The sequence below is a fragment of the Cydia pomonella genome, chromosome 24 (genome assembly GCF_033807575.1).
Source record: "Cydia pomonella isolate Wapato2018A chromosome 24, ilCydPomo1, whole genome shotgun sequence".
Classification (NCBI taxonomy): Eukaryota; Metazoa; Arthropoda; class Insecta; order Lepidoptera; family Tortricidae; genus Cydia; species Cydia pomonella.
The window spans coordinates 7,982,261-7,996,451 of record NC_084726.1 but is presented as its reverse complement, the minus strand read 5'-3'; the positions used below and the strand labels follow the sequence as shown (position 1 = coordinate 7,996,451).

The following is a 14,191-nucleotide window of genomic DNA, read 5'->3' as shown; positions in this document are numbered from 1 at the left end:
TCCCTGCAAGTGTTCCCCTTGCCCCTTAGTTCATCTTATCCAACCTAACCTTAAGGGTCATACATTTTTTAGCAATCATCTTTCTTGTACCTAGACATCGCAAATTTAAGGGAACATAAAGCTAATTTTTACACGGCATCTTTACTGTAGGGATACATTTTTACGCGGCATCTTTAAAGTAGGGATACATTTTTACGCGGCATCTTTACAGTTGGGATACATTTTTTCAGTAGTAAAATAAGAAAAACGGGATTAGTATCTATGTATCAGTAACCAGTAAGTATTGTCCACAGAAGTAAACTTTTCTAAAATGTGTTTGATCCATATTATATAATTGGATGGTTTTACGGTAAATATCGGAATGTATTTAAATTATTTAATATTACTTTCTTTATATGACATAAGTACTTAATTAATATGTTAAATTGTACAAAAATAAACATTTCTCAGAAATACTTTGCTGTTTATGTGTTCATTAAAATTCTTAATTACTATTGTGACTCTCGTTATAGATAAATAATAGTTGTTGTTAGCTATTTGTGTCATTCAAAGGAAAATTGGTTTTTGCTCAACCAAACCATATGCGGGTTTTTTCAACTTTTAACCATATTGTCATATTATGCGATGGGAATAAGTAAGTCTATTTACTAAACACATTTCACTAAGTATACAATGGATTCCGAAATCACGACATAAAGTGATTTTACACGTACATGTCGGCTGGTCAGGTAGGTGGGTATCGATGTGACTAATGACATTTTATTTTAGTGATTTCGGGGTTAGAGGCCTTGATCACTTATTCTCTCGAATTACTATAATTATGTTCTTTTTTGACAGAATCACAGAAACAGTAGATTAAAATAAAGCTAACTAAAAACTTAATTGTTAATACCCCACAAACTAGCCCCGTCAAAAATTAACTTTTATGCCCCGAACTGTTCCCAACCTGGCCCAAACGTTCCAAATATGCCGGCTGCGTTGCCACGTTGAATGGCTAAGTTTTTTTTTTTATTGGACCAGATAAGATCTAGCCCGGGGGTCGCAGCCTCCGTTCCTCAACCGGCGTCCAATCTCCCTGACAAGCTTCTTGGCCTCGGCGCAACATGGCCCAGCCGTTTCGACAGCGACCGGAATAAAGTCATACACTGGTCCAAGGTTGGCGTTTTTGCCGTGTTTAAACTTAGCAACGGCCTCAGCCGCTGCACCTGCCTTCTTACTTGTGTGGCTGACATGAGTGGGAGCAAAAGTACACACACATGTGGCATCCCCCAGCAGGCTCCGGCCTTTTGCCCACGGGACTAATGGACCGTCCGGCCTCTTGCCATATGTACGGCTTAAACCAGGGGGTTCTAAAATACAGGGTATGTTTGCCGAGACCAAATATGTTCTTGAGCGTAATGAAAAAAAAAAAAAAACAATCATTAAGTAACACAGGCATTAACTAATCTTTGTGCATTTTTATTTTCAATATTTATATCTCAATATTTGTATAGTACTTATGATGACTTAATCATTTCATGTTCCACGATTTTTCTTCATTAAAGGTGAGATCGACTTTTAGGTTCTCTAGGTTTAAAACCAGGTAGGCCGACTAAAACACCATCGCTTGATCTGAAAATAAAAAAACAATAAATTTATACGATTAGAATTTAATGCGGGCCATATACTTTACCACTACCATTATTAAGAACCTACTACCAGTAATAATGACAGGAATAAACCACCGGTGTTGCTCCTGAGCAATTCGAGATGTCGCTTTATGTGGCGGCGAGTTCTCGTCTGCCGGAAATAAAATAGTATACCATTTTATTTGACAGTCGTCCGGTTTTATATCCCATAGCCCAGTATTTAGTCCATCGCTTTCATCCAATAGCCTAGTACATATTAGATTCCACCAACTCACAATAGTCCTTATACCCTGGCGGGTGCTGCTTTTACGTGCGTCCCATGATACGGGCAAGGGCAGCATCTGCTCGGTGTTCCCCTTATATTTCATTAAAGAGTTAAAAGGGCCTCTATATCTTGGCTTCAGCTCGCGGACGTTTTCCAAATATCCAGATAACCATTGTTCCGTGATGGGTCAAGACAAGATTAGTATTGCCAGATGATTATGTATTTAGATAAAATTACAATTAAAAAACAATTTATGTACCATATAAGAACAATTAAAAAAAAAAAACTACACCGTGGGATTTTATTTCAATCACTGGACTGACAATAGCAATGTCGATGTCGTTACATACAGGTACTATCATTATTACTGATAGAGCCATAACTGTTGATTTAGTAAATGCTTGTGATATTCCAAGTATTAATTGTTTAACGAAATAAAATCATACAAACTAATTTAAAATTTAAACTAGTATTAGATTAAAAATATAATATAAAACTCAACAAATAGTTTAAGTGGACTTACCCATTTATTCGTTTGTTAATTTGTGTGTATGTGTTGCTATCGGGCAAATCATATTTTTTTTCTTACTTAATTTATTTCATTACCCCTACGATCTCACCAATTGCTTATTATATTTTTAGTATCGGCATGTTCCAGAAATGAAAGAGGTATTTCAGAACAGATTATTTTGTACAAAATAAAAATGTGTAGACACAGTGAGCTCGATTCTAACCGTTGAACAATTTGTTACGAGTTTGGACTGGCTTTGATACGACCATTGACGCCCATCCCACGCAAGACTTTCACATGCACCACCAATCAACGTGAGCGATCATCAAGGTCGTTGCAAAATGAAATCAAAACCGTAACACATTGTTAAATCAGAATAGGCCTCAGTCGTGCTGTTTTTTTAATTAAATTTATCAGATAGAAAGTTTGTATATTCGTTTGTGAAAGGGCTACTTAATAAAAGAACGGATTCAACTTAAAATAAAACCTTTATTGTTTAAATGAGAATACTTTTCAAATAACATTCATTTGTACAATTTAAAACATCAAAAATTATTATATTCATAATTTAATTTTAAGGCAACGTCATTGGCATAAATATAAAATTTATAAATAAAACATCAAAAGAATATTTATTTTTCAAAAATGTCAAGCATCAGCCATGATTTACTTGAGATTTTTGTTTAAATAAAAAATAATATTACAAATGGATTGGTCCACTTATTTCCAATTTTATAACAATAAAAATATAACTAAATTAATATAAAAATGCCTAAACTGCAATTAAATTATGAGAAACGTGGTAATTGGGCAATATATTTTACCATATTTCTCATAAAATCCTATTTTATTGTCATGTAAACTTTTGCTCTTTTGTATTAGGTTACCTAAGTAAATTTCAATTACAAAAATATATTTATACTTAACGAATATATTCTCACAAGCAAAGCAAACTAATATACCTAAAACTAAGGCAGTTATTAAATCCCGTTTACAATATTACTTAAATACTGGAAAAATAACATTAATTGAAGAAAAAGTAAAAAACAAAGCAAAGGAATAAAATAATATGAAATGGATTACAAAACAACAAGAATAAAGTATTTAAAAGAAAATAACAATTTTGCATCCGGATTCAAATTAATTTAATTCAAAAGTAACAACGCTTTTTAATAAAAAAAGCAGCCAATTAAAAAGAAACAAAATATCGCACAAAATTACTCAGCTTACCATCACGTTTAATAAATTTACACTGTCTAAAACACTATTTAAAAAACTTTAAGTGAAGACCATTAAAAAATTGATGTTTTTGTACGAGTGTTTCCTTACTAACATATTTTTATTGTTATTAGGTTTAAGTTGGGATTAACAACGCATCAGTAATTAATAAAAATAACATCCACTCTGTATTTTTAAACATTATATTGAAGAATTGGCAAGCGGAGTCACTTCGTGCATTATATTGGACTTCTCAAGCTTGGTTTTATAAAAATTTGTTAAGCACTAGACATTAAGAAGACTAAAAATAATGAAAAAATAATAGTTTAAGACTTTTAACAAATCTTTATAAAATCAAGCGTTATTTTGCTAATTTAAGTTGCGTTAATAATAATAATTATTACAGAGGCTTTAATTAACCCTAGCGCTTGCTCGAGCCTTAAATTGCAGCCTAAGCCTAAAAGGCTTGAGACGTAATGGCTCGACCGAGCCCTAGCGGGTCTGGTTTCAATGTAGCCTAGCGATATCTTGAGCCTTAAATTCCAGCCCAAGCCTCAAAGGCTCGGTGAGCCTTAAAGGCTTAAGCCTTGAGACTTTAAGGCTCGAGCGAGCGGGGGCGACGGCATCGTTCTCACTTGGAGTGCACGAGGTTGAGGAACTCCTCCCTGGTCTTGGGGTCGTCGCGAAAGACTCCCAGCATGGTGGATGTCACGGTCTTGCTGTTGATCTTCTGGACTCCACGCATCACCATGCACATGTGACTGTAGAAAAAAATTGGATATTAATTTTATGAAATGTAAAAAATCTCCCCTTAGTGACTTTGTATATTCCCTTAGTGATGCTTAACCCTTTGAACGCCGCGCCTATCATCTGCGGTGTGTCACCGTGAACCTTGTCGGATTGCACGAGGGTTGCCCAATAGCAAATATATTGGGCTGTAAACCCGTGCGCCAGTTGACATATTTGGTGGTCAAGGGTTAAAAAGCACTATTTTACTAATATTTTAGTTAAAAAATTGTGGATAGTTGTGGGTTGTTGTTGATGTTTAAAAATTTCATTTTCTTAACTTCGTGTAGAATTAAACGTATGACTAACGAAGGTCAGAATAAGAAAGAGAAGGGGAGCTTAGTGAGAATGCTGTGAGAGTAACTCTGCTACTACAGGGGTGTTTACGGGCCATTACGGGGTCAAAGGAGTTTTGGCCAGGAGTGTTCCACTCCGACAACACCGATTGTCGAATGTGTGGCAAAGAGGAAGAGACACCTAATGTGCGAATGTCACGCCCTCGCCAGAAAAAGAATGAAGGACTTTGGAGCAGGAACCAAACCAAAGGAACTAAAGGAATTCAAAAATGCTACCCATGAGCTCCATCCTCTGGAAATGGTCAAGAAGCTCTTGAGTAGCTGACGGATCTTACCTAAGGGGGCAACTACACAAAAAATATCCCTATGGGTCGAAGTGTATCTGATGTGTATCCTAAAATCATAAGATAAGATACTATACTAGTACACGATACTTACACTCCCTCTATGACGACGGCGACGCCCGCCGGTCGGACGGCCTGGGTGACAGCAATGGCGATCTGTTTGGTCAGTCTCTCTTGCACCTGCAGGCGGCGGGAGTAGATCTCTACTATTCTGGAAATCAGAAAGGAAATTTGTTGGTAAATTTTGATTTAAAGGCGACCATGTTATGATATTTTGAAGATACCGAAGATTGCAGAGAATTTTTCACGTTTTTTTGGAAAGGTAATTCTTGCTTTGTCTTTGGGCCATATACAGATTGAAAAATAGAAACTTCAGCTTGATTCCCGTGTTGATTTGCTTACATCGTCTAAAACGGGTCCCGATATAGGTAGCTTCCGAGACTACAGAATTAAGGGCATCTTGTTAACTCTTAGGTACTTACAGAAAAGACAAATAGGAACACTGAACTAGTGTATCTTAGGTAAGGTACCCGTTTAATAACTGCCTTTCTTTGCGAATACGTTTAGATTTTAATTATTCTCGACTTTTGCCAGCATGAGGTTATCGGCTAAAGTGCAATGCCTGATTAACCGACTTATCTCGCAAATAATTGGTATATGAGATTTTGTTGCAAATACGATTTATTAATCGTATACTCTCTAAGACAGTCTAAGAGTAGTGTAAGAGATATTATTATATCTCTTTGTTGTGGAGAATTCTGGCTAATTTGCCCTTAGAATGGAAGGATCGGGAATTTGATGTCGGATGTTTTAGCAAATGGTAAAATCTTGGTAGAGTAGTGATTCCTAGTGCACTTAATAATAGGGCTCGTTAAAATTTCTTTTTGACGGGGATAATCAACTGATACCGATTAAAGAGGCAGCTTACCTAAGTTTTGTTTCTTTTTTTGTATCATTTTACTGAGTTGTGCCAATAAAGAGTAATCTATCTAAGTTTCGTCATGTATATAAAATCCTAGACCATAATAATTTAATATAATTGCTTCCAGGAGTCCGTGGATAATCGCTTAATTCCACTGAGGCAAAGCATTGGCTACCTGGGCTACAATTCAAGTTAAAAAATCGTAAACTTGACATACCTGGCCAGCTTGCTGAGTCCAAGGATCTTGCCCTGCGGCAGATACCCGATGGAGACCTTGCCGTAGAACGGCACCAGATGGTGCTCGCACATGGAGAACATCTCGATGTCCTTTACCACCACCATCTCGTCTGTGTCCTCGTCGAAAATCGCTTCATTTAGGACCTCTGTAAATAAAGGTCATCGATTAGATAAAGGTAAGATAAAGATAGGTTATTATTCAAGTAGGCATTGTCAATGCGCTTACGAGTATGAACGTCAAATAAAGCTACACCGGCTCTAACCTCTGACCCGAGAAGATTTAAATCCCCCATCAATTTGACGAGTATATCCCGATATGGGACAAGCAAGAAACTCGGCGTGGACCTTGTAAGATTAACCTAGAATGCATGCGAAAACCCCCATATAGCAAATTGCATCGAAATCGTTAGAGCCATTTTCGATATCCACGATATGGATATGTACAAGAATTGCTAGTTTAAAGGTATAAGATTAGGCGTGTGCCTACGCCTTGAAAATGTACATGAGCAATGTGTAAATAAAAAAAAAACAAAGTTTTTTTAAAAGATAAATTGCTATTTATCGTGAAAAGGACAAACAGAAAGACGAAAGACAAAGGAAATATTCCTCAATTACCTATATATGTATTAGCGTGGCTGACAGCAGTGTACTTTTTACAATCTTTGAATCAGGTTAGTACTCAATTAGGTAAAATAAATGCTGACTGACGGAAAGTGCTGATGAGCGAAATGTTAATCCTTGTACGGACCGTACACTCCACTTGACGGAACTTGAGAGGAAGTATATCATACCTTCAAGGCTCTGGTCGTAGCCCTTAGTGAAGAACAGCATAGCTTTGGCAGCTCTTTCAGGGGTCTTCAGCAGGCCCTGTCTGTCCGGGTCTTCTCCTAAACCTGGAACAACATTAGTATGTAGACATTTTCAATATAATTGAGTTGAATCGAATTATAGTATATTTGGCTGATGGCGAAAGGTTTTAACAGTGAATTCCTGATCATATTTAAAGACTAAAATGACATATAAACTTTTCTGGAATTGGCCTAGTTTAAAAGATAATACCAATAAAAAACGGTTTTTGTTGTTGCTTAGTGAAAAACGACTTTTTGTTAGCTATGTTGCCGTTATGGAGCCTAGCCTACATATCCTTATTGACAGATATCACAAATATCCTTATAGACAGTAACACTGCAAAAACTAGGTTTTACAGAAAACGGATCCAACCAACGATAGTTTTACCAATTACATTTACTTTTTAAGTACTTTAAAAAAAATCTAAAAAAATAAAAATAAAAGTTTTTTTTGGCAAAACTGATCTAACTTAACCTAACACCATATGACATTTTGACCTCAGAAATGTGTGGTTAAAATCTTTCGAGTTCCCCGTAAACACCTCGTATAGTATTATCTAGAAACTAAAAGTGGCCTTTTTATTTTCTTCCTTTTATTCTTTTTTGTCCTTTTTAAAAGCGTCAAAGAATGTATTTATTCTTGAGATGTTTGTAGAGTAAAAGACAAAAAGGTTTGACCTTTATTGTGATACGCTTGAACGATTCTACACTGAATAAAAATGAGCTTTTGATTTAATCTTGTACGGTAGCAACTTACGAGTGCATGCCTTTCAGACAGCTTAAAAAATTAGAGGTCTATTTATTGTTTTTTTGCTTCTTTCCTTTTTTGAAGTTGTTACAGGTGATTTCAGAGACATGTCAAACGCTTCGCTTAATTTAGGTATATTTTATATTAGGTCGGAAATCACCATTTGGTGAAGTAGAACTGCTAATGAATTAAGACCAAAAAAATGTTGTGATGTGAAGTCAGTTCTTTTTTGTTACAGGTTATGATTAATAGTGTTTATAATGCTTTTAGTTTACCTCTACTTCGCTACTTTTCTCTTTCTATGTTATTTTCTTTTATTGAAGTGTAAAATAAAGTATATATACCTGTGAGCAGCAATCTGTAAGAGCTGGCCATATCAGGTAGCAGGGCCTCTCTGGTGGGCGGCCTGTGGTCCAGTTCCAGGTCGTGGTGGAACGTGCAATTCTCGTGTCCTGGAATAATACAAACAACTTTGGTGAACGAAAGTGGCAACAAAAGGTCTTGGAACTTTCACGATAACTTTTTGTAACGTGTAGGTAGGTACTAAGATTTTTAACACGTGATTTGACTTTAGCGCATAATTATTTATTAGTTTCAACCAATGCTCGGACACCGGTTAAATTTCGAAACCATTATCATGTACTTGGGGCAAAACCTTTTAATTTCAGTTTTGCTCAAAAAACCGTTATTTTTAAACCGGTTTTTATTAGAACAGTTCTTGTCAAATTAACCGGTTTAGAGCAATAAAAACCGGTTTCTTCCTATGTTGGTGCCTATGTTTACGTAGCACACCACCAGGCCGGCGGGCAGTTTCGGCGCTCGTCGAATAAACCGGTTTTTTTAGGTTACAATAAAGTTCTTAAAAAATTCTCGTCCTTATAAAAATTCGGAGGAAAACCGAAATAAACCGGTATTTATCGGTATTTTATAAATCAGTTCCGAGCCTTGGTTTCGATGTTTCGAGCCCCCTCTATATGTAATTGTGCAAGAGTCTGTTACTGAAAATGTAACAAATATCTTAACAATTAAGTGCATGCGATAAGTCTCATCTTGTTAATTTCTTCACCTTTCAATCTTTAATTGTAAAAAGAAAAGGGCATTTCATTTTCAAAGCAGAATTATGTTGTTATTTAGTCTCTATAAATTGTTTAATTTATATCTGCTTGTTGACCAACCATACCTATTTGTTTGTCGATCAGAAAAAATGGTCTGAATTTGTATTACAAGTACATAAAAGCAGTAGCTACACAAATGCAAATACTCAATCTGCTATTACTTACTGAAATTGTAACAAATTATTTCGCATAGCTTGAAATATGAAGATACCTAGATAGAATACCTAACTTAACAAAGTGTTATAAACACCAATATAGTCTTTACGTAATAAGAGATCTAGCATTTCATAGGCTATTATTCGTACCACACTATTCAAATTTCATTACAGATATTGCCTTCCCCACATTATTATGAGGTTTTCTTTACTACTATTCTAATTTTGTGCGATGAATTGTTATATTTATATGGTTATTTACATACATCTATTATGTTCACATTGCGCCGTTAGTTCGTTACCTACATAATATATTTCTGATTTTCATTTGTCAACGTATTAAAACGAGATTTAAAATAACTCTAATAAAAAAAGTCACGTATGTTATATGAGCTTAAAGCTTAAATCACTTGACATGCAAAAAACTAATTATTCTATGCTAATTATCAGACATTAAATAAACAATTGCTTTACCTGACATAATTAACTTAAGCCCACTGAACAGAACGCAAGTAACTATCAAAGTAAAATAAGTGACCTAAATATACGCAGAAACTAACGGAACGGAATACCTGAAGTATTATGCAATAAAAGCTGTGTGTTACATTGTTTGTTTGGCAAGGTTGGCGTTTTTTATAATGAATATACCTACTTAAAGAAGGGATTTAAGTATGTTGGTGCTGACGCTTATATTTAAAGTAATAATTTGGCTTTGGAGTTTGTACTCTGTTTTGGGTTCTGTTATCAAGTTTTTTGTCAATGAACTTAAGACGCTCCTTAAATATAAGTTGCGTTGTGTATTTTTCGCGATAAATATGGTATTTTTTATATTTTTGACATTGTATGGATTTAAGATTCGCCACATTTTGATATTTAACAAATTTAACATATATCAGTGAAAGAATAATGATCAAAGCCAAATAACGTTCTAAAAGTTTTAATCATGTGTCGAAATATGGCAGTAAATTTACGTGGCTAAGAAAACTCACCTCAAGAAGAGGTGGACCTCTATTTCATATTCTCTTTGCACGTGCATACCTAATTTACGTAATGTTACCATGTTACACACTGTGGCTCCATACAAGTTAACTGTGGTGTTTATGAAAATGAAAAATGATTTATTAGGTATCAAAATTGACTTTAAATGTATCGATAAACTCCTAAGTAAAATAAAAGTAATTAATTAAGTAATTAAATGGTTAAAAAACCGAGTCTTTAGCAAGATAAATATGTCAATAATATACATCCATTAATGTTTAATGTACATAAATTAATAAAATATGCATAATCATTTCGCATAATACTCTCTAGCGGCCCAGAGATCAAAACTGATCAAGACAAATGCAATTTTAATTCATCTAAACAAAGACTCAAATGAGAATGAAAAGGAAGATCTTAAGGGCTCTGGGCGACTAGAGAATTTTGGTAAAAAAATGTGCTTTTCAATACAAACCAGAAACTAACGGAACGGAATACCTGAAGTATTATGCAATAAAAGCTGTGTGTTACATTGTTTGTTTGGCAAGGTTGGCGTTTTTTATAATGAATATACCTACTTAAAGAAGGGATTTAAGTATGTTGGTGCTGACGCTTATATTTAAAGTAATAATTTGGCTTTGGAGTTTGTACTCTGTTTTGGGTTCTGTTATCAAGTTTTTTGTCAATGAACTTAAGACGCTCCTTAAATATAAGTTGCGTTGTGTATTTTTCGCGATAAATATGGTATTTTTTATATTTTTGACATTGTATGGATTTAAGATTCGCCACATTTTGATATTTAACAAATTTAACATATATCAGTGAAAGAATAATGATCAAAGCCAAATAACGTTCTAAAAGTTTTAATCATGTGTCGAAATATGGCAGTAAATTTACGTGGCTAAGAAAACTCACCTCAAGAAGAGGTGGACCTCTATTTCATATTCTCTTTGCACGTGCATACCTAATTTACGTAATGTTACCATGTTACACACTGTGGCTCCATACAAGTTAACTGTGGTGTTTATGAAAATGAAAAATGATTTATTAGGTATCAAAATTGACTTTAAATGTATCGATAAACTCCTAAGTAAAATAAAAGTAATTAATTAAGTAATTAAATGGTTAAAAAACCGAGTCTTTAGCAAGATAAATATGTCAATAATATACATCCATTAATGTTTAATGTACATAAATTAATAAAATATGCATAATCATTTCGCATAATACTCTCTAGCGGCCCAGAGATCAAAACTGATCAAGACAAATGCAATTTTAATTCATCTAAACAAAGACTCAAATGAGAATGAAAAGGAAGATCTTAAGGGCTCTGGGCGACTAGAGAATTTTGGTAAAAAAATGTGCTTTTCAATACAAACCAGGAGTTGTGGATGTCCTAGGTGTCATCGGAGTCCCAGGCACCTCAAGCTCACTCTCTCCATCCGTCATGTGAAAACTCTTTAGTGCTTCTGGGGTCTTCTTGTATTTCGAAACGAAACTTTTCACATTCTCCCCGTTCTCCTTATCCTCCGAGATGGAGTTTCGTATCGAACGAGAGGAGACTCGTCTGATTAGGGACGATGGGGGTACTATGGGTTGTTCGTCTTTACCGTTCATATTTGACATTTCATTAACCTAAAAAGTTTTTTGGTGAGTTTTTTGTTTTGATTGTGAGAGAAATGAAAGTGTCCTTTTGCGGATTGCTTCAAAATTACTATATTTATATTGTGTTCTCGTATTCATTTATTTGTTTTATATTTATTTCATGTTTCTGCATTTGCGTGTTTTTTTTAAAAGCCTGAACATAACTTGTTTTTTTTTTTTGTTGCAAGAGCACTTGTTTAAAGACCACTATAAACAAAATAGAATTTATCAAATATTACGTGTCATATATTTTATGGTTTAATGATTTTCGTATTTTAATGATACGTGTGTAAACCTTGCACTGTAAACATCCACTGGCAACAATTTAAAGGCAATTTGTCAAGATCTGACCCGGGGGTTATCTTGCGTAACAACGCCCGATAAAGCTGTTTTCTTTACATTACTCATCTATATATAAAACGATGCAGCGATGGAGGAGTTACACTTAGAAGGTACTTAAATTAACTTTAAATGTTTGCCACATTTAAAGTTAATTTAAGTACCTATATTTTATAACGTTCTATAATATTGGAGAATATATTAAACCTTTACTAAAACAAGATAAGTTTTAATTCGTCAGTTTTGTATTACGATATCACGGTGGTAAGTAATGTAATTTTTATAACAGTTTTTTTTTTAATTAGGCTTTCTACAAGCAGGGATCGGAAACCGGTATTTTTTGTATGGGAACGAAAACGGTATTTTTTCGTTCTTTGTTAATTATTTCCTTTCTAATTGGGCAATCTAATAATACGAAGTCGTTATCTAAAAACACAACCGAGTCCTATATTTGGAGTATAAAATAAACCGAAATATATGTTTATTTCAAAGTTTTTCCAAAAAACCGGTTCCGATCCCTGTCTACAAGGGATCCAAAGGACAAAGGAAAACAAGACGTCGAATAGTTGAGACTTATATTTTTATATTTTTTATTTGATTTTCTTTAGTCATATAGGTAAATCTCATAGAAATATGGGTAAACCTACATAAAGAATGTAAAGAGATCTTTTCCGGTCGTCGTCATGGTAATCAATAATTACTATACAAAGTAGATTGACCTCTGTATGTTTGTTAGTAACATATTACTCGTATGTATCTCGATCGCCTTTGCGAGTAACTAGTTCATGGTTAATAATTACATGGGTTTACGGTACATATTTACGTATCTAATGACCTTAGGTAATAAAATGTCTTTCGTCCTGAGGTGTAGGAATGTCTTAATCAATCAACTTTTACATCCACACTATTTTGCTAAACAGCTTATCTACGTATTTGTACAGGATAAACAAAATTAATTGATGTCCAGTGAAAAACAATAGTATAATACCTAAACACTAAAAGTTGCTAAAAACACGAATGTTGTAAAGAAAAGTTTAGGCTGGCAAGAACTTGCACGCAATTTTCATTACATTGCGGTGTCTGATGACCCTTGAATGCAGTTTACTTTAGTAGTCGGCAATGTACATTGTTTGCAAGTTCTTGCTAGTCTAAGCCTCGCTTAAGAAAACAGTATACCTAGATCATTATATTTTCAAAAATATCAAAATTTAAAGTCCCATAAAATAATCCGATATAATATACTGCGATAAAGTTACCCTTGAAATGACCCTTCTTTAACTTTTAACTTATTTATTAAGGAATCCAGTTTTTTTTAAATAAATCTAAATAATTTAACCTTATAATTATTTTATGGTTATAAATGTGTACTCAGTGAGCTAGTCTATTTATATCAAGATTATTAAGAATAATACATATATCATCAAAATTTAATTCATGTACAGATTTCTCTATATATTTCAGTTCTATCGAGTACGTTTGATGCCACGTATAGATAGACACTGCGTTATTATCAACTCAGTTAAATTGATACGGTTTTTAACGTTTCCTTGGCGTGACATGACATATTATGTATGCACTCATAACTCTAGAATGACATAATTGCATAACTTGGGCGGAAGTAACTCGACCTTGCACACACACTTTCACATGTAGGTCAATGTACGTACAAGGTTGCTTCGACCGGTACCGGACCGGCAGGTCTAACTAAACAGACAAAAATTGCACCATATTATGTCAGTTTTCACACGGACTTTACCCTTACATAATTCTTCGTTTCCATTTCCAGTTCTATTTTACTCATACCTTTAAACTCGAGCAATTCTTATATATTTCGGGGATCTAACGATTTCGATAAGATTTGCTATATGGGAATTTTTGGGGGCGAAAAATCGATCTAGCTAGGTCTAATCTCTGGCTAAACGCGCATTTTTGCGTTTCTATATGTTTTCCGAGCAAATCTCGGTCTCCCAGATATTGTATATAACGGCACCAATCATGGGACATTCCAATTTGTAGTTATTTTTGATATTTCACCGACACCTGTAAAATTTCTACCGCTTTATGCGTTAAAATTTGAATGTCCTAGAGTCCGACCAAGATAAGTTAGCACTGTTAGCAGCCATTTTAAAGCCCAGACGGTGCAATTGTCAAGTAAAC

At 34.4% G+C, this 14,191-nt stretch overlaps 1 protein-coding gene across 3 annotated transcripts in view; it reads right to left on the bottom strand.

The window, feature by feature from the left end:
• Positions 1–2,873: 2,873 nt before the first annotated feature.
• Positions 2,874–14,191, bottom strand: part of LOC133531094 (GTP cyclohydrolase 1) — a 35,561-nt gene continuing 24,243 nt past the window's right edge. For 2 of the 3 annotated variants that reach the window (XM_061869197.1, XM_061869196.1), the window contains exons 2-7: positions 11,431–11,686; positions 8,148–8,255; positions 6,999–7,100; positions 6,188–6,353; positions 5,143–5,259; positions 2,874–4,383 (exon numbers count right to left, since the gene is read on the bottom strand). In XM_061869197.1, the coding sequence (XP_061725181.1) occupies positions 4,254–4,383; positions 5,143–5,259; positions 6,188–6,353; positions 6,999–7,100; positions 8,148–8,255; positions 11,431–11,686 (879 nt within the window). In that variant the 3' untranslated portion in view covers positions 2,874–4,253. The remainder of the gene's footprint in view (positions 4,384–5,142; positions 5,260–6,187; positions 6,354–6,998; positions 7,101–8,147; positions 8,256–11,430; positions 11,687–14,191) is intronic. The other variant, XM_061869198.1, reaches the window with a different exon arrangement.